Below are 27,255 nucleotides of genomic sequence, written 5' to 3' on the forward strand. Positions count from 1 at the left end.
GGAGGTTCGGCCTTGAAATGAGCAGTTCAAGTGGTTCAACTTCTCTGCTAGTGAGATTTCACCTTCAGCTGGTCTGTGGCTTGTCATGTAGTTGGTGAAGTACTGGATTCCCACCCAAACCAGCATGCTGCTGTTCCTGTCCAGGTATTCCTGGACAATAACCTCCTGGACAATGTCCAGGTGCTCCTGCACAATAACCAGGAGAGGAACTCCTCCTCTTGTAGTTCCTGTTAGCCTTTCTAATCCCTCTTTTTAGGCTGATCCATGCCAAGCTGCAAAGGGTATTGTCCCCACACCTGAAAGCAGTGTTCCTTTCTCTAAGTAGCCGCTGGACTTAGCGAGTCATCCATGCCTTTTTGTTTGGGAAGGGCATTATAGAACATGTAAATTAAATCAAAATTACATTGGTGCTTTAGGATTGTAGTCTTTGAAGAGCAGGGTGGCTTCGGCATTTAAACTTGATTTTAAGTAATTCTAAATATCAGTTCTACCAGGTGCTTAGCAAACATGTGCTGGAACTATGCATCTGCTTATCATAATAAACTACTTCTCAGTTCAATGCTCTTTAAAATGGTTGTAAATAGCATCATGAAGAAGCATTGTTGTGAGGATGTCTTGAAGAAGCGGTGTTAGAAAAGTCTTTTTAAGAAAACAGATACCAATTTCAAGATGTCAAATACAGCCATGATGCAAAGTCAAATTTATTCATTTATTTTCAGTATATATAGCATTTTCATAAAAACTGAAGGTGACAAATTCTTGATTGTGCTACAAAATGGCACCCTGTGCCTGGAAAATATTTGATACCCCCAGTTATATAGGTTTTGGTGTGGGTGTGTGTGTGTGTGTATATATATATATATATATATATATATATAACAGAAGATAAGAAAATCTGGAAATTAGGTTTTTGTTGCTGGGGTTTGGAGGAATGAATATAATAATTACTGTAAAAAAACAAAAAAAAAGTCATCTGAAAGTTATGTATGTTTATTTGGAAAGGTCACATTTTCCATAACAAAAAAACAGCATTATTAGCTTTTTTTTTCTCTATGAAAAATGTTTGTCATATAATTCCAGAATATTATGGCATAACAACCCCATAACAAATACTCTGATGGTGTGCAGCAAATTATGATTATTTTGTACCCAGAATGCATCACTTTGCTAAAGCCAGTATAATATCAACTGATGTCCTGCGTGCTTTCTGATTGAAGCCCTACTGTGTTTAATTAGGCAGTCAACAGACTTGGCAACACTCGATAACTAAATAACTGGAATCATGAGTAAAAGGTCTGTTCCAAAAAAATCATTTTCTAAATCACAATCCATGAAAGTAGGCATGTGAAGACAAATTTGACCTTGTTTGAAGTGATATGCTGTGTTATGCACATGTTGTGTAATTGACACCTGGTGAATATCAGCTTGGTCTAAGTCAGTGTTTCTCAATTCCAGTCCTCAGGCCCCCCTGCCCTGCATGTTTTAGGTGTTTCCCTTCTGCTACACACCTGGATTGAATCTATGGGTGATCAACAGGTTTCTGCAGCACTTGATGGTCATGCAATCATTTGAATCAGCTGTTCTGGAATAGAGGCACATCTAAAACATGCAGAGCAGGGGGGCCTGAGGACTGGAATTGAGAAGCACTGGTCTAAGTTATCACTTGAGCATTAGCTTTGACCAAATATTTGTTGCTAGTGGAACTAATGTTTATGATTGTTTTAGGGTTTTAAGACATTAACCGCTAGTCTATCTCAGCATCTATGATAATAACTGATAGACTATAAGAACAGCTCTTAGCCTAAAACAGGGGTGTCAAACTCCAGTGTCCTGCCGGTGTCCTGCAACGTTTAGATGTGCCTCTGCTGCACCACCTGAATAGAATAATTAGGTCATTAGCAAGGCTCTGGAGAACTGATCTACACAAGGAGGAGGTAATTAAGCCATTTCATTCCAGTGTTTTGTACCTGTGGCACATCTAAAAACTGCAGGACAGTGGCCCTTGAGGACTTGTGATTTACAGAGTTTAAGTATTTCATCCTACAGATGGAAACATTTGCTCTAGGTTATACACCCCCTACATTTGTCTCATATCTCAAAATTGGAAAACTCCATTCTAGTTGCTCAACAAAAAATACTGGGATTTATTTGTTTTGAAGCTAGGTACTTTAAAAAAATGCAGGCTGATAATATCTTTATTTGTGTTTTAAACAAAAAAATAACTGGTCACCAGTAGATATTTTACACTATTTGCGCCTCTAAAAAAAGTTGAATATTATAAAAAGTATGAAGGTTATGAATACCAAGAGATATAGCTGGCTTCTGGTTTAAGAAGATACAAACTGTCTGAAGTGGGGGGTTTTTCTGAGGGTAAACTCAGGGAAATGCGACATCCAAATGGTAAATGGCCTGTACTTGCATAGTGCTTTATGAAATCCAGAGGAACCGTTAGCACTTCACACTACATTCAGTCATTCACCCATTCATGCACACGTGCTGATGAATGTCACCGCTGCCCTGACAGAGGTGAGGCTGCCATGCAGTGACACCACTGAGCCCTCTGGCCACCACCAGCAGGCAAGGTATGTGAAGTGGACTTCCCAAGGACACAACAGAAGTGGACAGAGTAGGAATGCTGAACAATTTCCTACCATTGTCCCCACCATCCAAGAAGAAAGAAAGCACAACGATCCCATTAGCCTGTTTTTGAGCAGAAACATTTAGCTTAATTTAATACAAAAACTATTAGCCTAGCTTACTAACAGGAAGCATGGCCCTAGCACAGCACAGAAAGAATTTACCCACCTTAGTACAGTAATGTTAGCCTAGCTAGCGTAAAACAGAAACCTCCTTCTAGCTTAAAACACCAAGCCTAGTTTAGCACAGAGTTTGGGATCAGTGTCTCTTCTTCAGCATCATGGATCAGTCTGCGCTCTAATGATGATGCTGTTGGGTGTTCATCAGTTCAGTTTGTCTTCCTGAGCATATTAACAATCTTTGTGAACTTCAGCCAGTTGGCAATGTCCAGCGGAGTTTCTCAATCCTGGAAAACAGGATACAGATATTAAACAAATCAACTGTATAAAACTGATAAAGATACAGTAGACAACATTCATATAGTCTTGTTTCATATTTGTTAAAACGATCACTGTACTGACAGTATATTAGACAAATAATGCTCTGCCTGCCTCCACACTGTGATCCTACTGCCATCTGCAGAAATATACTGCTCCCAGAGTGATCCGAAACAACCAATCAGAGCCAAGAGGAATGTCTATTATGCTCGTGTATTAGGGGTTGAACCAATTAAGACTCTAGGACGTCTCGCGAGTTTTTACATTTCATGTCGACTAGTCGCAGTCATGTGATTGCCGGTGGTGACAGCCTGTGCTGATCTGACAGCACAGTATACCTCACAAGACACAAGAAAAATAAGTTAATACATTAGTTTAAATGATATGTAGATGGATGCATATTTGTGGTTTTACAGTGTTTTTAAAAGGAGATGGAGTTGCAGCTGCAGTCCACTACAAAACACGAGCCGTCTAAAACTCGCCCCCTTCCCGCTAAGGATGTCACTTAGCCGGCTCGCGAGTGTCTTTGTCACGACGATCTAACTAATACATTATGATGTTATGTTGCTGATTAAATAAAGATCTGTGGTAATGACAGCTGCTGATTAAATAAAAGCCTGTAGTTGGTAATGACAGTGTATACTTGTCTGACATATATATAGCCGTGAGTTCGTGCTAAGAATGACACTTTGTGCTTAGAAGTGTCATCAGATCAGCTGTCAGAAGTGTATGACACTGACAGCAGGTCTGACAGAACACTGGCTACAAAATGGCGTCTTCAAAACAGATCGAGGACAAGCCCGCATCTTGTCAAACAGGTAGAAATTCGTCAACAGTGTGGAAATATTTCACTAAAGATGACTCTTCTGGTTTAACTACCGTAACATGCAAAATCTGCAAAGCTGTGCTGAAGTACAACAAAAGTACGACCGCGATGCACAGTCATTTGAAAAGGCATCCGCTAATGCTAGCTCCTGAACAACCGGCTCGATCCAGTCAGTTGTCAGTAACTTCATTCATGAAACGCCCAGCTGTGACAGGACACCGGCGGCAGCAAATCACAAATTTGCTTGTAAATTTCATTGTCAAAGACATGAGACCACTAGCTGCTGTCCACGGAGAAGGATTTAGAGATTTGCTACAGTTTTTCGAACCTAGCTATGACGTTTGGCTTGTGATGTTCCAAAAGCACCATGTAGTCAGTGTGATAATTTGACTCCTATAGTAACTATCCAGAGATCATCAGCATCAGCCGGTGTTTAGAAAAAAAAAATCAGACCCGACTTTGTGCAACAAACTTTTCCCCGCTGCTCACGAAGAATCTCCATAATAGACTTAGTAAAAGCAGGAGAAGGGGAGTGTGGGGGTGGGGGATGGGGGGGGGGGGGGGTGTCAATATTTGCCGTGAAAATAGCTAATAAAGCCTCCAAGTAGTTGTGAAGGGTTTTTGCGCTTACGTCACCGCGACTAGTCGACATCGACTCGACTATTATCATGATGTAGTCGACCTTAAAAAATATGTAGTCGTTCAACCCCTATCGTGTATGTGCTCTTCACACACACACACACACACACACACACACACCCACACACACACACACACACACACACACACCCACACAGCATGCACAAGTTCAAGATTGCTGGTTTGTTGCAATCTAAAGGCCAACAAAAAAACTTAACATTGCAGAAATAGGCATTCACACTATTGAGTTCCACATTTCTGGTTGCTCCCTAAATTTCGCCGTGCTTCTTCTCCTGCATACTTTGTGCTATTTTCACCATCCAACTTTTATACTATTCAGCTTGGTCTCCTAAAGCCAGCTATATCTCTCGGTATTCATAATCTTCACACTGTTTATAACATCCAACTTTTTATGAATTTTTCTCCCCATGGGGGAAACCGCTCCATCCTGTGGCAGAATTGAGAATTACAATATAAAATGTCTGTTGTGTTTCACAGTTGATGTTTTAGGTCCTGCCTGTTAATGGCAATGAATCATCCAGTTCCAGAGTTGTCATGGAGGACACAATGCAGTGGCCATGTTGAAGTTGGGCAGTTTAACAGCTTTTATATTGTTTAACACCTGGGAATAATTTGAGCTTTTGACATTCCTTTTTTTTTTTACTGCATGTGGCATGTTTTTTGAAGTCACCGTGCTAAACGATGCCTCCAAACAAATGAAAGGTAAGGAACAATGAAAGGTATGGATTTCATTCACCCGCCGTTTTTATCAGAAGGAATAGGGGAACATTTCTGTCCTTTTCAAATTTAAGGTTTTACATGAATTTATTTTTTACATTGCATGTAACCACTAGCATGCTGTAACCCAGCATGCTAGTGGTATCCTAGATGCTATCATTAGTATTTTAGCTAGTTTTAGCTTTTTAGTTAATTTTGGCTTTTACCTGGGTTTTTCACACTACATGTACTATTTCTTACCTTTCTGAAAGTCTCCAGCAGTTGGCTTCAAACGGTTTTGCCATTTTCACCAAAAGCATTCAGCATTCACACTTGCATTTTTATTGGAAATGCACACGTTCTAGTTTCAGTTAAGTGTTTACTGGTTTCGTTTTTAGACCACCATTAGCGTAAGCAGAGTAACTATATATTATCTATTTGGCGTTTGTCATCTGATATGTGATTAATTGGAACGGTGGAGCTGCGTGCGCATTTACCGCGCTTGTTAGAGTCTAACCGACATCTGCACTTTAATTTCTTTCCTTCCTCAGCAGTCAGCTGGCTACTCCTCTGTTTAAACTACAATATGTAGATCAATACAACTTGATCGCGCATTCTCTAGGCTTTCTACTTCAGGCTAAATGCGCCAGAAGCCCGAGCCCCATTAGGCAAATACACTGCCTGGCCAAAAAAAAGTCGCCACCAAAAAATGGTCACACTCTCTAATATTTTGTTGGACCGCCTTTAGCTTTGACTACAGCCCGCATTCGCTGTGGCATTGTTTCAATAAGCTTCTGCAGTGTCACAAGATTTATTTCCATCCAGTGTTGCATTAATGTTTCACCAAGATCTTGTATTGATGATGGGAGAGTCTGACCACTGCGCAAAGCCTTCTCCAGCACATCCCAAAGATTCTCAATGGGGTTAAGGTCTGGACTCTGTGGTGGCCAATCCATGTGTGAAAAAGATGTCTCATGCTCCCTGAACCACTCTTTCACAATGTGAGCCCGATGAATCCTGGCATTGTCATCTTGGAATATGCCCGTTCCATTTGGGAAGACAAAATCCATTGATGGAATAACCTGGTCATTCAGTATATTCAGGTAGTCAGCTGACCTCATTCTTTGGGCACACAATGTTGCTGAACCTAGACCTGACCAACTGCAGCAACCCCAGATCATAGCACTGCCCCCACAGGCTTGTACAGTAGGCACTAGGCATGATGGGTGCATCACTTCACCTGCCTCTCTTCTTACCCTGATGCGCCCATCACTCTGGAACAGGGTAAATCTGGACTCATCAGACCACATGACCCTCTTCCATTCCTCCAGAGTCCAATCTTTATGCTCCCTAGCAAACTGAAGCCTTTTTTTCTGGTTAGCCTTACTGATTAGAGGTTTTCTTACGGCTACACAGCTGTTCAATCCCAACCCCTTGAGTTCCCTTCGCATTGTGTGTGTGGAAATGCTTTTGCGTTCACAATTAAACATACTCCTGAGTTCTGCTGTTGTTTTTCTTCGATTTGATTTGACCAAACGTTTAAGTAATCGCCGATCACGATCATTCAGGATTTTTTTCCGACCACATTTCTTCCTGGAAGACGATGGTTCCCCACCATCCTTCCAGTTTTGAATGATGCGTTGGACAGTTCTTAACCCAATTCTAGTAGTTTCTGCAATCTCCTTAGATGTTTTCTCTGCTTGATGCATGCCAATGATTTGACCCTTCTTAAACAGACTAACGTCTTTTCCGCGACCACAGGATGTGTCTTTTGCCATGGTTGTTTAAGAAATGAGGAGTTACTCATTGCATCAGCTGGGGTTAAATAACTTGTTGCCAGCTGAAAGATAATCGCCTATGCAGCACTTATCCAATAGGAGGCTTGTACCTATTTGCTTAGTTAAATCCAGGTGGCGACTTTTTTTTTGGCCAGGCAGTGTAGTTGGTAATTTTGCCTCTTTCTCTCATCTTCAGGCCAAATTTGGTCTCCATAAACACAATCATTTTAGATACCTACAGGTCAGAGCATATGTCAAAAAACACATGCGCACTTTAGAGAATATAATACCTATTGAATTTGACAAACTCTTTAAGCTGGGTGGCGGGCGTTACTGACGTCTGACCACTTTTTTCAGTAACGAGTAATCTAACGCGTTGCTATTTCAAATCCAGTAGTCAGACCACAGTTACTTATCGAAATCACTTTGCGTTACTGTGCTTTACTATCTTCTTTTGGATTTTAATTGTATTTCCTCTACGCGGCCATAATGCACAACCTGGAGGGTGGAGGTGGGGATGGGGGCTTTAAAATCCTTCTTAGAGTTTTCCAGACAATTCTGGAACACACAAAAACACACACGAATTACTAACTTTTTTTTTTTTTGTACTGTTTGACTCTACCATCTGTTATTATCCAGATCCTCGCTGTCCATGCAGGGCCTTAGATCAGGCTGGGAGCAGGAATTAGGAACGGAGATAAGTAACAAACTCTGGAAGGCTGAGCTAGAGAATATTCACAACTGTTCTGCCAATTCTAGACACTGTCTTATTCTATTTAAAATCATTCACAGGCTTCATTACTGTAAAGTGAAGTTACATTAAATTTTCCCTAACATCCCCACTGTGTGACAAATGCCATATTGAAGAAGCCACACTTCTAAATTCTTATTCTTTGTGTACAAAATTAACCCCATTTTGGTCTGGCATATTCAAAACTTTATCAGATATATTCCGTACAGAGTTGAGGCTGGACCCACTTCTGATTGTACTCGGAGTTTCTGTTCAGCTTTCTCAATTTAATAAATACCAACGATAATTATTATCTTATGCCTTTATCATAGGAAAAAAAACTAGTGTTGATGTTTTGGAAAAATTCAGAGGTTCCATCGGTTAAAATGTGGCTGGAGGAACTGGTAAGGCTCTCTCATCTGGAAAGAATACGGTTCTCATTGGCAAATAGCAATTCAATAGAACTTGGCAACCCCTTCGGCAATATATTGATAACTCTATTTGTGTCATGCATTGGTGCGGTGTTGAGGCAGACGCTGTAGACCCAGGATGCGATAATAAATTATTTTAATAATGAACGTCCAGAAAACAGTCCAACCAACGGGCAGCACGGCCGAGCGGAAGCCAGGGCTCGACGCCGGTAGCAACCGTTACACAAATGGATGAGAAGATGGACTGGGAACACAGATGACAGACTAGAAGTCAGAATGAGACAAGGACCCGACAAAGACACAGACATACAGGTGACACTAAATACACAGGAGGTAATCAGGGAATGAGAAACACCTGGGAGTAATTGAGGGGAGAACAGGACAACACAGAGACACAGAAAACTCTAAATAAATACACAGAAAAACACAGAACATGACAATTTGAAGAGAATTTGATTTGATTCTCGGTGTGATAAGATATACTGTAAGTCCTAGGGAAAGGGGAGGTGGGTGGGTCTTGAGAGTGTCCCTGTTTATTTGTCACTTTTGTTTTGATTTTGTATTGTCTTTATGTTTTATGTTCACATGAAAAAGAGGACAAATTTGTATTGTTTCAATTTTCATGACTGATTCCTCAATAAAACTGTTTGACAACAAAAAATGCATCTTTAAATTTGATAAAGCATTTGAAGACTAAGCCATCTATATTGCTCCATTTGTGATTTGTTAAAACAATCAAAGAAGAGCCAGCCTGTATAAATAATAAATATTATCTCTCCATGTATTAGACCGCGCATGAAGGAAAACTTGACCAACTCCTGTTAGCCTTCTTTATGTCTGCACGAAAAGCATATTACCGCCACCTACTGGACATGAAATTATCATGTTTATACGTATCACGTTTATACAAGATAACTATCAAATTTATACAAGATACGTATCAAGTTTGTACAAGATAACTATCATGTTTATAAAAGATAACTATCACGTTTATACAGCATATCACATTTATACAAAATAAGTATCATGTTATAACGTGATAGAGCTCTAATTTTTTTCCCTCTGTGATAGCAAAACTAAACCAGTCCCCGAATTGACTTGGTTTGTTCCTCAACATGTAAAACAGAGTGAGCTATCTTACAACCCATCCTATCTCTATTAATACACAGCGCATGTGCACAGAACTCATGGTCTGTGTGGGCGTGTGACAAAAAAGGGAGGTAGTGGGTCGTTATAGATTAAAGACGATCTTTGTTGCCTCCATCAGTCTGCAGCAGCATCCGGAGCTTTCAGCCATTTTCCACCTGTTTCATTTGGCTGCCGAATCCGATCCTCCTCGCCTTCGACACCGGCTGTCGTCACACCCCTCTCCGCTGGACCAGCTGTTGGGATGCAGACAGTGTTCGGACAGATGAGCGAGCAGCACCCGGTAAATCTGTGCTGGAGTCCGCTAGAGCTGAACCGGGTGAATCTATCTACGAGCTGCCGATTATATCGTTTTTATGAATCCTTTAAACCAGATATAGTGCAAAAATCTATTCCCTTCAAACATCACAGCTGGCCGCCACCTGTTGATTGATTGACTGATTGATTGATCGTTCTCCATGTGATTCCTCCAACAGATGTCTCAATATGTTTGTTGTGGTCTGAGACAAAGAAACCAGAAGAATAAAACATTGGACCCTTTTTTAAATATTCCGTTCTTAACGCGATAATTAATAGTTGAGGCCAGTTTTAACATGTGTCACTGTGAACAGGGCCGGCCAAGGCACAAGCAAACTACGCGGCCGCCTATGCCCCCCTAAGTGGAACTGATTTTTTATTTATTTATTTTTTAGTAATGATTTCTATGTGATTATATTAACAAAAACACACGACTTCATTATAAAGTTGCGATTTCTTTTTTTTTTAACTATAATATATATTTGATCATGAATGTAGAAATCTTTCTTATATGGACAAAAAGGGGGGAAAATTGCTTTTGGGGGCCCCTGGTGGCCACGGTAGGTACCGCACTGAATTGTAATATGAGCTGCCCCACAGGCGCCTCCAAAGCGCCTGTGGAAGATAAGTTATCAAAACAATGTCGCAAAAAAGACTGAATCCTTCAGGGAGAAAGAAAAGAAAGAGGAGGAATAGAAAAAAAGCCAAGACAAAGGTATGTTTTAATGTGCCTTGGTAGCCTAATATTTTTCAGAAAAATTTGTGGAGCTGCTAATAGAAACTTCAAAATAGTGTGTTTGATAACATTTGATAATAATAATTAAAACTTCTCAATGTTTGACATTGTCTAGCAAAATGTTTTCCATCAGGCTACATGGCTACTGCATTAATATATCAATGAGCTACTCTAAGATGTGGTTGGAGATATATTGTTTGCTGCTGATCATTTATGTATCTAAAATAAACATTTTTAATTGAAGGCATAGAATCAGCTCAGTATGGGTCCACATTCTCTGGTGAGAAAGATTCCTGGTATAAATAAAATTTTTAGCTATTGTAATTACATTTAGGAGAAATTAATTTAATCAAAGAATGCCATGAATATGTGTGTACGTATTCCATCAATAATAGAACAATACAATAAGCCTATTCAAATGCCGAGGTAACAGTTTCCTCCTTGAAGAAGGTTTCTAACAGTCCAGCTCCTATGTCATAGATTGACTTGATGTTTTCCTTTTCCCAAGACTACATGAGCCATCTTTGGATGCCAAAATATGTCCTGCCTAGAGTTTTAAAAATAAATATAGGTGTGTGCCACTATAAGGGCACTAAACCCATGAAGCCTTTAAGTTGGGCTGCACCGATTGTAGTTTTCGCCGATTGCCGATCTTTAAAAAGCCTGACCAGCCGATTTTGATTTTGGCCAATACCAATTTTGTTTGTCTGAAATGTTGCTAAATATAGCAAAAAAAAAGTTGCTGAGTTGGCAACAGTGGGGTCATGCAGACCTGACCTGGTGGTCTGGTCTATCAGTCAAATCTCTCTCTGGAGAGCAAAAGAGAACAGTGGCTAATTTTTAAACCTTTGCTGAGGTAGATAAGATCGGTGGATGAGATTGGCTTCACATGTAAATATCGGCCGATCACCAATCCCAGAAAGTTAAGGAAATTAGCGCTGATATATCGGATAATAAAAGTGTCCTTATTATACGTGCATATAGAGTATAATGTAAACATCACTGTCAGAGATTAAATAATTTTAGCAGGTGTGTGAATGATCTAATCATGACTGCAACAATATACACTATTAGCAGAACTAGAGGGCCCCAAAACCAAATTCTGTTTAGTACCCCATGGAGTCTTGGGTCAGCCTGTGTCAGTGTTCTAAAGGCCCCAGCTTAGGGTTAGGTTTAGGGTTTGAAGTGCTCTGAGAACGTTTGCTAAAAGCAGAACAGAGAATTCCTGAAGGGACGGGGGAATCCCTGCGGGCAGCTGCGTGAGGTAATGTTAATGTAGCGGGAGAGGATTCCCCCAGGGTCTACACTGTTGTATGAAAGGTGTGTGTGTGAATACAAACATACTGAAACCACACGACTGCTTGTCTACCGGTTAGCGTCAGATGAAGAACATCAGAGCCTTTGTGCTCTGTTTTGGTTAGTCTGTGCTGCAAAAATATTTACTTAATGATATACATTTTATTTATGAGTCTCAGAGGGGGCTGTGACTAACTGTCTATCTATATATCTGATACTTTGATATTTTAAAAATTATGGTAACACGAACAGGTTTGTCAGCACAGACTACTGACACTATCTTAGTTTGATTTGGGTAGATATTTAGATACATATAACCTTATTAAAAATCCCTTTAGGATTTTTCCTTGGTGGAATTATCATTCCATATCCCACGTAGCAGTCTTAGATATACATTAAATACTTATGTTTACATTAACAGCCCAATCCTATAGTCCATTTGTTTCTGTTGCACTCCTGTTAACCCTCCTCCCCACCTCAGTGAGGATTTAAACAGTTTAATTGCACGAGGCACAAAGGAGTTCCTCAGTCTGTTGGTCCTGCACGTTGGAAGAAGCTGTCTTCCACAGAATCTGATTTCCTGTCTGCTGATGACAGTGTACAGAGGGTGGCTGGCATTGTCCAGGTTTACTTTTGAACACCTTACACATATAACTATACACTTATTTTTAAATGCTAACTGAAAAATAACACACTGACTTTTTGTCAGATTTGAAAAATGTTGAAGGGCTAGCTTTACTCAGATGTGTGATGACATGGCTGATGCTGGGTTGTAAAATCACTTTCCATCCAAACATCTTTGTTGATAAATTGTTTCTGGCTGTCCTGCAGTGAAGCATCATGGGCAGTGGCTGATGATCAAACCAACTACGGGCCAACCGCTGACACACCAACTTGGCATGGATCAGGCTTCAAGTTTAAATTCTCTGGTGAGTTACTTTTGTGTGTGCTGATATTTGTGACTGGCCACAGCAAAAGTAGGAACAAGTCTACTCAGTGGCGTTTTGAGTTATTTACAGATTCTAAAAGTGTAGATTCTAAGCTTTCCAATGACATGGAAATAAAAATAAATACATGTAGAATATATGGCCATTTGAATGTTGGAAGTCTGGATTCCAAAAGTTAGAGAAAACAATTTTCTAAGTTTATTCCCAAACCTTCTGAACTTCCTGGAAGTGTTCACAAAGACTGTTCATTTACATTACTTCGCATTTACATATCCCCTCAGTATTGACTGTCAACAGGTAGGCAATGCCTGGAAAGATGTATAGACACATGCTCTCTAAAGATAGTTTTTGTCTGCTTATCTTTCTATAAATATTTATTGTTAGAAGTTTTAAAATTTTGTCTGTTTTTTTAACAAGGCCTCTGTCTTGTGAGCCTTTGTCATGGTGTTGTCCAGACAAGATAAAAATACTTCCGCTGACAGTAGTGTTTACTGTGTCTAACACTATTGATTATTAGCATCATTTTACTGTTCTATAAATGTAATTCTTTGCACAGTATGGAGGACCAAAATTGCTAATTAAAACTAAAAGCAGAAAAATATATGTAATATATACATGTACAGTATATAAGTATATCAATTGTGTATATGTATATATTTGGTTTTGATTTTCCTTACATATAAGTTTCATCAAGAATTGTAGGTGTATTTTGCTTCACTCTTATACATTTTCGTCTAGAAATATACACTCACAGGCCACTTTATTAGGTACACCTTGCTACCAGGTTGGTTCCCTTTTGCCTTCAGAACTGCCTTACCCCTTCGTGGCATAGATTCAACAAGGTACTGGAAACATTCCTCAGAGAGTCTGGTCCATATTGACATGATAGCATTGAGCAGTTGCTGCGGATTTGTCGGCTGCACATCCATGATGAAATTCTCCCGTTCCACCACATCCCAAAGGTTCTCTATTGGACTGAGATCTGGTGACTGTGGAGGCCATTCGAGTTCAGTGAACTTATTGTCGTGTTCAAGAAACCAGTCTGAGATGAGTGTCAGTTTAATGATCTTCAAAACAATGTTCACCAAAGATAGCAATTTGGGACAACAAAAAGAGCAGTGTCATTTGCTTCATATGACATTTGTTTGTAAATGGGCTTTGGATAACATAGATGGTTGACATCAAACACAACAAAACCTTGCATCATTTTAGTAACTTCATAAGCATAAAAATGTTCATGAAAAGTTACTGTACATACACTGCCTGGCCAAAAAAAAAGTCGCCACCAAAAAATGGTCACACTCTCTAATATTTTGTTGGACCGCCTTTAGCTTTGATTACAGCCCGCATTTGCTGTGGCATTGTTTCAATAAGCTTCTGCAGTGTCACAAGATTTATTTCCATCCAGTGTTGCATTAATCTTTCACCAAGATCTTGTATTGATGATGGGAGAGTCTGACCACTGCGCAAAGCCTTCTCCAGCACATCCCAAAGATTCTCAATGGGGTTAAGGTCTGGACTCTGTGGTGGCCAATCCATGTGTGAAAAAGATGTCTCATGCTCCCTGAACCACTCTTTCACAATGTGAGCCCGATGAATCCTGGCATTGTCATCTTGGAATATGCCCGTTCCATTTGGGAAGACAAAATCCATTGATGGAATAACCTGGTCATTCAGTATATTCAGGTAGTCAGCTGACCTCATTCTTTGGGCACACAATGTTGCTGAACCTAGACCTGACCAACTGCAGCAACCCCAGATCATAGCACTGCCCCCACAGGCTTGTACAGTAGGCACTAGGCATGATGGGTGCATCACTTCACCTGCCTCTCTTCTTACCCTGATGCGCCCATCACTCTGGAACAGGGTAAATCTGGACTCATCAGACCACATGACCCTCTTCCATTCCTCCAGAGTCCAATCTTTATGCTCCCTAGCAAACTGAAGCCTTTTTTTCTGGTTAGCCTTACTGATTAGAGGTTTTCTTACGGCTACACGGCTGTTCAATCCCAACCCCTTGAGTTCCCTTCGCATTGTGCGTATGGAAATGCTTTTGCGTTCACAATTAAACATACTCCTGAGTTCTGCTGTTGTTTTTCTTCGATTTGATTTGACCAAACGTTTAAGTAATCGCCGATCACAATCATTCAGGATTTTTTTCCGACCACATTTCTTCCTGGAAGACGATGGTTCCCCACCATCCTTCCAGTTTTGAATGATGCGTTGGACAGTTCTTAACCCAATTCTAGTAGTTTCTGCAATCTCCTTAGATGTTTTCTCTGCTTGATGCATGCCAATGATTTGACCCTTCTTAAACAGACTAACGTCTTTTCCACGACCACAGGATGTGTCTTTTGCCAAGATTGTTTAAGAAATGAGGAGTTACTCATTGCATCAGCTGGGGTTAAATAACTTGTTGCCAGCTGAAAAATAATCGCCTATGCAGTACTTATCCAATAGGAGGCTTGTACCTATTTGCTTAGTTAAATCCAGGTGGCGACTTTTTTTTTGGCCAGGCAGTGTATGTCACACTAATGGAGCATTCTAGAGCTCAACTCTGGGTGTTTCCTTTGTTTCTCCAACATCTGTGTTGTAAACAGTTGTTTGGAGAAAGGTGAAGAAGTTGGTTAAGGGAGCACTGTATGTTCAGTCCTCAGTTCAGTGCTCAGTTGGAACATGTTCAGCTGGAGCTCATCAAGAGCTTCAACTGAACATGTTGCATTACATGGAATAGCATAGTTGTCAATCACAATGAAGAATGTGTGAATACTGCTTTGGATGGATCCCTGGGCAATCAGGTAGGGCTGGGTATGTTGCTTGATTTTGTCAAGATGCCTCTGTACACTGGTTCCAACCTACATTAAAAAAATAAATAAAAACATGACAAAAATATTTAGTGACAAATTTCTGAATGAAGATCAGACGGAATCAAATTTTGAATTGTACAAATGAAGAGACTGAATTATGCATTTTTATCTTTAAACAACTGTTTAGCAGTACCGTTAGACATCTGATGAGGTGATCCACTGCTTGAGATGCAGACATCTTACCCGGCCTCTTTCGTCCTTGTGCAGATGGTGGTAGCAGATGCAGCTGAAGCAAAATAGCAGACATGTCACTATCCCAACCTACAGACCAACAGCTTCAGGTTACCATCATCCCACTAACATAAGAATTTGTCACAATTACCTAGAGGACCAACATACCATTCTCAGCTTCAGCAGCCAACTCTGCATTCCGCAATAAATCCAAGAGCTCAGTGGTCAGTAACAGGCCATGGCTTTCCTTTATAACCTTGGATTTGAGACTGGAGGGCCACTTCTCCAAAGATTTGTTAGCAGTGTCTTCGCCAAACAGGAGTCTGAAATCTTTTTCTATCTGAAATGCATAAATAAAAGCATTTCACACAGTGATAAGACAGTAAATGGCCTGTACTTGGACAGTGCTTTATGAAGTCCAGAGGACCCCAAAATGATTTACACCACATTTAGTCATTCACACGCTGATGCTGGTGAGCTACATTGTAGCCACAGTTGCACAAAGACTGACATAAGCAATGCTGCCCGGTGCTTGTGCAACCAGGCCTCCTGAACACCACCAGCAGGCAAGGCAGGTGAAGTGTCTTTCCCAAGGACATAACAATTTAGAAAGAGTTGGGGTTCAAACTGGCAATACACAGGTTACAGGACAAACTCCTATGACTGTTGAATATTTTAGTAGTGTAAGAGATAAAGCCGTCTTACCAGTCCTGGTGTGTCCAGAAACCGTGGAAAGACAGAGAAGACATTTGCTGCTTTCTTTTCATCATTGACCATTGAATGACGGTAATGGAAGTTAGTCTTCATCTTCTCACGGACAGTGTCATCATCAGCAGAGTGTTTCAAAACAGCAATAGCTGCTTCCACTTCCTCATCTCACAGCACTTTGTCAGCAGTGAAAACCCTGGATTGACCATAGCCTGGTCCACCACCTCTAAAAAAAAAAAAGAGTTTCTAACTCCCAGCCACAGATTTTACATTACTTTACATATACTCACTATTGAGAAAACTTACTTTTGGGAGATTTGCTACCTGAGGCACCCCTTTCCTCTGCAGTTTTCCTTTGAATTGTCTTTAAACGCCATGCAAGGTATCCTGAACCGCTCTCTGGATCATAGTAATGCTCCTATGTCAATAAATACAAGCAGACTTACAATTCCATAAACATCTTTGAAGGTAAATATATATGCTTAATGTTGCTAAGACCCTTATACTTACATATCCATGTTTGTGTATGATTCTTACCCATGTGCTTCTGTTATTGCAGCTGTAAGGATGTTTATCATCTGTCTTCTGGTTGCATCTGTCAAGCATTTAGTTCTTGCATACTCTTGCATGATATGCTCACCACTAGGCTTTGTTGTCGAGACTCTATCAACTTCAATTTCAAAGAAAAAAAAATTAAAAACTCTTCAACCACTAAACCTAGAAAGTACATAAACAATGCTAAATTAAATGTAATAACTTACCGCTTGCGGCTCATAATTTATGTGACATGGCCTTTTAGGTTGGCTTCCTTCAGCAGTGGTTTCTTCTTCTGATGGGTCACACATTGTGAAATTCAGAATGATAGTATCATCAGATGTGATAGAAGATGAAGATGGTAAAACAGCACCTGCAAAAAGTAAAGCAACAGCCTGTTTAGGAGAACTCTAATGCTTCCAAACCAGCTTCTAAAATAATTATAAATACATCGATGAATTGTTAGTGATTACCAGGATAATCTTTGTTGCTCAACATAAATCAAAAGGTTCCAGGTGACTGATTCACTTTTTCTTCAAAAACATCTACATCAACTTCTGTATCAGACTGGTCATACACCTTCAGATATGTCTGCCTTCTGGAATGTTGAATTTCAGGCACACTAAAGCAGAAAGAAATATTAAAGAAGTGAAAATTAAAACATTTACTGCTGATAAACAAAGGGTGAAATAAGTAGAGTAACCCAACTAATTTTACAAAATGCCAGTGAGTTCAATCCAGTACAACATTTTAATACATGTTAAAGCAAAAAAAAAAATTACTTAATGCAAGATGGGTTTCTTATGTAAGAAAAAAGTAGTGAGATTATTTTACTAACGTACTAACCTTCTCTCACGAATGCATCAAATGTTAGGTCAGAAAGTTTCACGTACTTCTGCTCCCCACCAAACAAAACCATGGTCTGTTAGAAAAAAAAAAAGAATAACGAAAATAAACAACCATGGCAGACACATTTTAATAGTTAATAAATGTGCTTCAAAGTAAATGTCATTTGAAAACTGAGTTCATATTCCCGATACACTTGAACATAATCTGTACAAGCAATATGGCGCCTGTTAGCCGCTACATCCATGGTGCTAACCATGCTAACGTGACTCGGTGGGTGCTACGACCCCGAAGTACCCACGGAATCTGGGCGTATGGCATAAGGCACAGTGATTAATACTATTACAATTCATAACAGTTACATATTCTTACCTTGACAGCTTTCAGAAAAAAACTTAGCAAATATTGTGAGGTGGACAACTTGTCTAGCATAGGGCTAACCCTCGGCTCTCGCCCTAACACAATACAGCTTTCTCCCGCTACCCTGAACATGAACAACAGAATAAAACGGGTACAAAAATGAGGAGACATAAAGGGGTTTTTCACCACTAACAAACTAAGCCATGGTGCCAAAACCATTTACTACGCTAGTGTTGAGGAAAAATGATTATTTTTAGTGCTTAATACAGTTAATCTTACGGCATGTGTAAAAGGTATATTGAACACTCTTATTTTGAACAAATTTCTTTATTTTGAACAGGTTTGTATTAAGCATTCAAAATTAAACCAGATGACCAAGCATTCAGACAACAGGGGCCAAATGCAGATCTCTCAATGGGGTCTCCTGCTGTGTTGCCAGAGCACAGGAGGCCATAAAATTAGCATATCCTGCAGGGCAGAATCACTGGAGCTTGGGGGAGAGAAGCCTGTTTTGTTCACAGAAGATCAAAAGCCTTCCAGAAACCAACATCTGGGATGGTGTGATACAACATAGAAGATTGAAACCGCTAACATTTAATTTCTAAGACATTTTTCTAAATATTAATACCATGTTTTTACTGAAGATTGTATTATCTCATTTTAAAACTACTAATCTAGCAAATGATGAATGTATTTGAAAATTGTACTATCTGTGACTAGATCGGAATCAAATGGAAATTGTTTGAATGAAAATGTTTTGTTTAGTATTAGAAAATTGCTCAGGATTTATGCTAAACGGGGTTTTACTGAAGATAACCTTTCCTTGAACAAAAAAATACTGGATGTAAGTTTCTTTGAGAATTTATGTAAGGAGAGATGATGCCTGTGAAGTCTTCGGATTTCACAGGCATCTGTGAAATCTTATCTCAGGTTTTTCTGTACCCAAATGACCATGGAACCACAGGGGGTCAGGACGCAGCTGTTGGCTCTTTTGTTTTTACCAGAGAGCAAATGGTCTTTGATCTTTGCCGTATATTAGGGGGAGTTTCTAAGTTTCTCTGAGTGTCCAAGGTAGCTTCCAGTTGGTCAACTAGAGGAACGCCTTAAGTGAATATATTAAAAAGACAAGACACACCTTTAGTATAAGACTTCGTGTCAGGAGTAAAAAATTCAGAGAGCTGCCACTATTTTTGCTTTTTTGCATCGCTCTCCCCAAAGACGCGTCTTTGTTTTTGTTTTTTGTTTGTCGTTGTCTTGTCTGTCTTTGTCTGTATAAGGTAATGAATATATATCTCTGTTCCTCTGCAGCTTTGTTGATTGATTCATGCGTTGCTTTGTATGGGATTAAACTCTGTGATTCTGTGACGTCAACACGCAGTGTTGTTGTTTCCTTGTGCCTGCACGCTGCCCGCTGAGAGGACCCGGAAGATTAAGGAAGAGAGAGCCAAACGTTTTGTCCAAAGTTAATTTTAAATTATTCTTCCTTAACACTAGTACTCACGCATAATAGTTGCGAACATACAGTATTTAACGGATAACAACAGAAGCTATAGCCTAATATAATTCTTCAGTACAATTCATATCAAAATAAGTTACCAACACCGGATTGTTAAAAGTTACTTACCTTTTCTGTAGCACAACTCCGTTCAGAATCCAAAATGGAAATAGCCTCACGAACTTCAGAAAACTGGTGCTTCGTCTTCTTTCTTCCTCCTCTCCTCCTCCTCCTCTTGCGAAAAATCTTTACTGGAGCATTATTGACACTTGACAGAGTCAAAAGTTTCACTGCGTGAATGTAGCATTTTACTCTGACTTTTAACTCCAATGTCAGAGCCGATTTACACTCTATATAGTTATAAATACTCTAGATTAAATTAGGTTAACACTGAAATATTAGCACCGCATTTTTTACTGTGAAGGCATTTGCGCCCACAGAACTGCCGCTCACCGGATATCATTCTCTGTAAACTCTAAAGATGGTTATGTGTGAAAATCCCAGTTGATCAACAGTTTCTGAAATACTCAATCCAGCCCGTCTAGCAACAACCATTCCATGTCCAAAGTCACTTAAATCACTTTTCTCAGTTTGAACTGCAGCAGATCGTCCTGGCCATGTCTACATGTCTAAATGCATTGCAGGGTTTCCCCCAGTGTCTTATAGGCCTGGCCGCCCGCCATGCTTTACTAGCCCCACCGCCTTTCTTGTTTATGTTTTTAGGAAAATAAAAAAATAAATAAAAAATTGCTCTTTTTTTTTAAAGCCAGATTGCAAGCATCTCTGTTGCTTTGAGCGTTTCACTGGCTGAGCAGATTTATTCCTAAAAGATATGTTTATAGAAGATAGATTTATTGTTTATGCATTTAAAGCCGGACCAATCACACCGCTGGCGCCTCTGCACGTTGCCTCGCGCGCTGCAGCAGCTGGATGTCTTAAGTTACCTCAGCGCGGATCGCGCGCGCCTCCTTTCACTCAAACTGGACACAGGCTGACCTGTATAGATATTTACATCAACTGACTGTGAAGAATTATGTTTCATTCCAGAGGTTTTGATCAAGGTAAGAGTTTACAAACCCACCACGTTGCGCAGCTCTACGTGAACCGCATGAATAACTTGTAGTGGCTTTTTCAGAGGTGCGTTTAACGAGTGGTGAGAATGATTTATATTTGTGGACAAAGAATTTTGTTTGGCTTTTCCATCTCAACACGCTGCCCAGCGCCCGGCTCTGTCTGTACTGATAAAGTTTATGTCTATGTTCCCGGTTGGTCGGAGCGTTAGTGGTTAACGAACCAGGCTAACTTCATCATGCAGGTTCAGCCCGGTGAGCAGTTTTCGCGCTCGCCTCGCAGTCACGCATCACGCTGATTTTATATTATTTTATTATTATTTTTAGTATTATTTTTCTGTTTACACGATGCATCAAATCATATCAAATGCTTTGTCCACTTAGACAGAGTTAATGTGCGGAGATCTGAGAAACAACTGGACCAACCAAAATAGTTTCTGTGTCCCCTTGTTAAAAACTCAACAGACACGAAATGGAAGAGCTCCAATAGCCACATTAGCAGCATTGAATTAAATCTCCCGTTTGTCACGCATCTCTGCCAGCGGATTTAACTCATCACACAGGGCCGGTCTAAGGCTGTATGAGGCCTGGAGTAGAATTTGACTTAGGGGCCCCTTTTGCTGCTAAAAACATCAGCACCTCTAATAGCTTCTGTGTCAGATTTAGTGAAATCTGGGAGAGGGGGAGGAGTTTAATTGGCCAACCTACAAAGCAATAAGTTATCATCGCAGTTTACTAATTTGTATTTGTGAACAAACATAGCTCAAACTCAAAGATTAAACTCATAGCATCAGATTGTAGCTATGGTAACAAAACAATTTAACTATGAATATTGTTCTTTGAACTTTTACAAAGTAAACTTGCCAGCTCCTTAAAATCTTTCATATAAATGTTAAACAATTTAAAATCTTTTAATTCATGTATACTGAAACCACTAAATCACATTTAGCAGCATTGATCATCTTAATAAACAAATGTTACATTTATATATCTCTGGTCTGTGTTAAAATATTAGCATTTATGGGGCCCCGGAAGCCCTGGGCAACCTTATGGAGCTGCTGACTTAATTTGGATTAAACAGAAGTGCAAATAATTGATATTCATTTTAATTGTATATTTTGATTTGTTTTTAAGACTAGTTGTGGATTTAAATAGCGTTTCACTGGCGATGTCTTCCAGTAACATATAATTACCCAGTAATACTTTTACATTTCCTGTCTACTTAATATCTTTTAATACAAAAACACGATGGACCACAGGTGGATCACCTTGGTGCCCCCACCACCGGGCTTAGCAAGTTTTCTGGGGGAAACCCTGCATTGAGTTGCTGCCATGTAATTGGCTGATTCGACATTTGCGGTAATGAGCAGTTGGACAGGTGTACCTAATTGACTGGTAAGTGTATATGAGGAGGGTATAAAAAGTCCACACACCCCTGTTCAAATACCAGGTTTTCATGATTTATAAAAATGACAGCAAGACAAATAATTTGACACCTTTTTCCACCTTTGATACTATCTATCATCAATTAAAAAACAAACTGAAACCTTTACAGGCATCAAGGATTAGTTGTACATGTTAGCCAAAATATGCTGAAATTTTCCTAACTACAAAATTGCTGTGTGTGATGCACCAAAACTCATAATTACTTCAAAAAATGTTTATCTTTTGTTATATTTTTCACGCATGGGGGTCACAATTTTTTCACGTGATGGGTTGATGACGTGTTTTGTTCCATTTTTAACTGGAATCTATAGTAAACACAGGAAGGCTAACTTCACCTGAGTTGTTTATCATATTGCGTTTGACTGGTGTAATTTTAGATAATGCCACGCTGTGTCACTGTTGGCTGTAGTTAAAAAAACAGAGAAGTGAATCTGGATCATTTCTAGAAAAAAAAGAAGAGCACAGTGGGAAAGAGCTGGAGCCGAACACAACTTCCGAAAGTCCTACATTTGTGCTCTAACATTTTTCTCCAGAAGTAATTTGGACAAGCAAAACTGACGAAGTCTCTAACAGGTGATCGTTACCTTCACCAGACAAAAACAAATGCACTGCCAACAGTTTTTATCCACAAAACGCCTAAACCCTGCTTGCTGCTGGCTAGAGAGTGAAAATCGCTGAATTGCTTTGAGGCTGAAAATGTGTGCTCTTGATTTATGGCAGAAAAATTCCCCATACTCATCTTCGTTAACTCTTGTGAGATCTACATTTCCATCAATTTCAGCGCTCTGGTTCAATTCCAAAAGGCTTAAATACGTTACTCATCGCTGAATTGGCTAGATGGAGCTAGCACAGTTGGACCTTTAGGCGTCATTTACCCAGAATGCAATGCATGCAGCGTGAACAACATGGCGACATTCGTGTGGCATCATTTTATTACAATGCAATATTATTACTGTATTGTTTTTACATCTAAAATAAATATTTCCTAAATACAGTATATTGTGGCAATTAATCATGGATCCTTTTAAAGGGAAAAAATATAAAATAAAAAACTTAAACTAGTTGCATAAATATGCACACCCCTAAACTCATACTTTGTTGCAACACCTTTATTACAGCACTCAGTCTTTTTGGACAGGATCATGGCATATCTTTATATATATATCTTTATACATGACTTAAAACGTGAGGGGACAATGGTCTGGTACAGTGATGTATTGAAGATGTCTGTGAGCACATGGGTTAGCTGGTCTGCACACTCTGATCAGCCTTGCTAGAATGTTGTCAGGACCTGCAGCTTTCCGTGTGTCAGTGTCAGGGACTTTCGCACAGCAGATGTTTCGAACCTTAGGGCCTGTTCATCAGGGTGAAGGGTAGCTTTCCTCACTGGGGTTTTATTTAGGGCTTCAAACCTTCCAAAGAAGTTGTTCAGCTCATTAAGGCAGTTAATGTCATCTTGTCATGGAAAGATGTAGCTTTATAATCAGTGACAGACCGACATTGACAACACTGACTTTGTTGCTGTAACCTTCTCCATACACCTCTGGATGTAGTCTGACACAGATGCTGCATACATGCTGCAGTTTGTGCATTCAAAACAGTCCTGCAGTGCAGACATAGCTCCCTCAGGGCACATTTTACCTTCTTCACCATAGGCTTTTGTCTGGTGAGCAGCGGCTGGTATACTGGGATGAGCATAACTGAAAGATGATCTGAAGAGCCAAAATGGGGCAGGGGAGCTGCTCTGAAGACCTTCTTGACATTGGTGCAAACCAAATCTAGTGTGTTTTCCCCTCTGGTATAAAATTGGTTTATATGTTATAAGTTATAATTTAAGTTTGATCGTTTTCTTTCATTTCTTACATGTAATTTCTGGGCCACAGTTAGTGTGTTAATGACCTTATACCAATTTGAAGAAGAGCAGTGTAATTTTTCCAATATCACAGTTACAGAATGGCTTGTCAATATTGGCTGAGTCTCTGGTTGATCAATAGCAGGTAGATCTGGTAGATCACAGTCTTCCTATTTGAATGGGTGGACCCTGGTACAAGTAGCTATGCTCCTGCAGCCAGCCATGCTTGAAAGAATGAAAACAACACTCCGGGTATGTTTTTGATGAGGGAATAACATTACAACATGATGTAAGTCGATTTAGCAAAATATCTTAAACAACCAATTTAGACAGTTTATCAGCAAAGAAAAGACACCTTTAATTTGGGAGTTAGTTAAACTGTAAGCTAGTTTAAATTTGCTCGCTAAGATAGGTCTGAATATTTATTTTTTATACATAAGCCTACTTTTTATTTAAACCTTGAATTTTTATAATTGTTTTTTCTGTGGGACAAACCAATTCAAAAGCTGGACAGCATAGGCAGCAGCCCTTTCAACCCTGAAAAACAATTGCTTCATGACTTTATTTCTTCCCCTGCGATGCCCCGTGTTTAACATACATGTTTGATCATTTAAACCATCGGGTCTCCTACTCTGGGGGCCCTCTCTGTGTGGATGAATGACAAATCATTCTCTTCACTTTAATGAACTGAAGAACAATCGCTGCATTCATACTTTCAGTGGATCTGGAAGGAAACAGGGTTCCAGCTCAGTGTTTATGGTTCAAATTATTCAGTGTACTATTCAAACACAGACAGTAACTCTTTTCTCTGTACATGCTGTTGTTATGGTTACCATGGTTACTATAAAAGTTTCAGTGATTAGGGTTAAATCTTTCTTTTTGATTTCTGTTTCATAGAAGAAGCTGGCAGCGGAACCAGACTACACTGACGTGACGCTGACAGCAGCAGAACGTGTGCGAGCTCTGGCAAAAATGGGATGCTGCATAGAGATTAATGAGGATATCGAACCCAGACGCTACTTCCGCTCCGGAGTGGAGATGGAGCGCATGGCAGCAGTTTACCTGGAGGAGGGCAGCCTGGAGAATGCATATGTCCTCTACACCAAGCTCATCACGTGAGGAACACCTGCGGGGGCATGCCTGTGTGCTAGGGATGGTCTTTAACTAGGAGGAAGTTAATTTCAATCTTCCTTTGTTCAGGCTGTTTGTGGAGAAGTTGCCAAACCACAGGGATTACAAACAGTGTTCGGCCATCCCAGAAAAGCAGCTCATCATGAAGGTAGTGAGATCTTCTCCCAAGACAGGAACAAGGGCAGAAATCCCATTTAATGCTAATGCACGCGCACAGTACTCCGGTGTTGTTTTGTTACTCATTCTGCTGCAAGTTGGCTCAATTTTGACGAGCAAGACGTAACCGGTTTAAGATTTTCAAAATAAAACGTCTGGAAGTAGTTCATTATTTCTTGCGCGGCCCGGTACCAATTGGTCCGCGGCCCGTTGGTTGGGGACCACTGCTGTAAATAAATGCCTTGCCTTGTGACCAACTGATACAAAAAAGTGATAATTCATGCTATTAAAATTTTAAGTCATATTCAATATTTTAAATAATTTTAATATTAAATGTTTTTTTTCAATAGCTTCCAAATCATGTGCCCAATTAACTCAAAATCAGTGTGAAATTGTTCTTTTAGACTGTATAGATGAAGCACACTCGTCTTTATTACATTTGGACCCATTTTTAATTTTTTTATTTTATATTTTAAAAAATGTTTAAAAATTTTTTTTCAGAAAATATATTACATAAGATGATCATCACATTTGTTACCTGTAATGTTCAATTACATAAAATTCTAGGACAGGATCAATTTCATTACATGTTCACTTCTTACCTGAAATATGTTAAATACAAAGTCACTCATTGCTTTTATGAAAAGATTTTAATGTGTTCAGTCTGCAGTATGATAGACGACAAATAATGACAAGTAGCAAAATGAGAATTTTGCAAAATAGGTCCCCTTTAAATATTCTTTAAATCTCAGTTTGGCTTGTGTTCATACAGTAGATTGCTGTGTTCAGTGTCACTAATGTAATTTCTGGTACAACACCTTCATAGAATCTTAAAGCTTTAAAAAAAACAGTGCCAGAAACATCCTGTGTTCCATCAACAATGACTGAAAATTGAACAACAGAATTGGACCCGATTTCATCTGCAATGCCTCCAATGATCAAATTTGCCATGATGTTTAGAGATTCATTCTGTGCTTGGGAGCTTGTGTAAATTGTGTTACGGTCTGTTAACTACTTCAGGAAAATAAGATCATCCTCGTCAGCCCTAAGTCTGAGAAGTTCATACAAATTGCCACTTTAATCAGTGTGGCCTCTAAAGGCCACCTTTTAGTGTGGCCTTCAGCAAGGCCACTCTAAAGGGAACATAACATTAGTTCTGTTATGTGTCTAACAGAACTAACAAGTTTTTGTAAACAATGCTGTGCCACCTCCTGCTGTTTACCCCATGTGCTTGATAACTGGACAGTAATTGGGTTCAGCCGATGTGCTCTCACAGTCACGTAATGATAATGAAGTTGGGAGTTTTGATGCAATGTAAATTTCTGAATGGCTTTTTTCCTGTTTCTGAAGCCTGCACTAAGAAATGCAGCGTCTAGTTTTTGTCCCAGCAGGGACTGATTTGAAAATCCTTGGCTGCAATAAAAACACAAGACTCCTCTCAATGTTGGACTGTAATGCAACCACGGAAAGCGAATTCAGAGATCACGCCTTTGTCACGCCCCACTCATAGGCGATGACAAAAATGGGAGACAGACGAGCGGATCCATAGACACAATAATTTATTTTATCCAAAATATGCGCTGGGAGAACTGCTCAGCCATTCCGAGAGAGGCGTGGACCAATGCTGCTTGTCCCGGTCTGATCAGGAGGCCAACCAAGCAGTCCCAGTGACTGACAGGACATCAGTATTTATCAGCCACCCAGTGCGTTCAATTAACAGACCATCTACCTGCTTCCTGAAAAGAACAAAGAAAACAAATAATGGACTAGAGACACCTACTGGATAGGAGGGGATCGTCACACCTTTGCCATACATTTGCCTCTTAATTCCACATATTTCAGCCAAGATGCACCAAACTCGCTATGATCGATCCTAGACTGCAGTCCAATATTTGGTGGACTTGGCCTAATTCCTCCATAGCGCCCTCTAGAAATCTTTAAAACATCAGCCCCAAGCCATGTTTTCACCAACAGTCATGAAATTTGTTTTCACCCTACATGT

The 27,255-nt window shown here is 39.8% G+C and overlaps 1 protein-coding gene and 2 long non-coding RNA genes across 5 annotated transcripts in view; 1 reads left to right on the forward strand and 2 right to left on the reverse strand.

The window, feature by feature from the left end:
* The first annotated feature begins 9,434 nt into the window (after positions 1-9,434).
* stambpl1 (STAM binding protein-like 1) overlaps positions 9,435-27,255 on the forward strand; it is a 32,610-nt gene continuing 14,789 nt past the window's right edge. Inside the window, exons 1-4 of one of the 3 annotated variants that reach the window (XM_032573844.1) lie at positions 9,435-9,660; positions 12,502-12,599; positions 24,864-25,081; positions 25,167-25,245. In XM_032573844.1, coding sequence (XP_032429735.1) covers positions 12,525-12,599; positions 24,864-25,081; positions 25,167-25,245 — 372 coding nt within the window. In that variant the 5' untranslated portion in view covers positions 9,435-9,660; positions 12,502-12,524. The remainder of the gene's footprint in view (positions 9,661-12,501; positions 12,600-24,863; positions 25,082-25,166; positions 25,246-27,255) is intronic. The other 2 variants (XM_032573843.1, XM_032573845.1) reach the window with 2 other exon arrangements.
* On the reverse strand, positions 15,398-16,785 carry LOC116726908 (uncharacterized). Its single transcript, XR_004340709.1, has 5 exons — positions 16,670-16,785; positions 16,361-16,589; positions 15,824-15,995; positions 15,618-15,710; positions 15,398-15,472 (listed from the first exon to the last, which is right to left on the reverse strand). It is a non-coding gene; the product is annotated as an uncharacterized LOC116726908 (long non-coding RNA).
* On the reverse strand, positions 16,906-19,860 carry LOC116726910 (uncharacterized). The gene is made up of 5 exons (XR_004340711.1): positions 19,728-19,860; positions 17,744-17,819; positions 17,371-17,519; positions 17,125-17,270; positions 16,906-17,033 (listed from the first exon to the last, which is right to left on the reverse strand). It is a non-coding gene; the product is annotated as an uncharacterized LOC116726910 (long non-coding RNA).

Source organism: Xiphophorus hellerii, chromosome 10 (genome assembly GCF_003331165.1).
Source record: "Xiphophorus hellerii strain 12219 chromosome 10, Xiphophorus_hellerii-4.1, whole genome shotgun sequence".
Classification (NCBI taxonomy): Eukaryota; Metazoa; Chordata; class Actinopteri; order Cyprinodontiformes; family Poeciliidae; genus Xiphophorus; species Xiphophorus hellerii.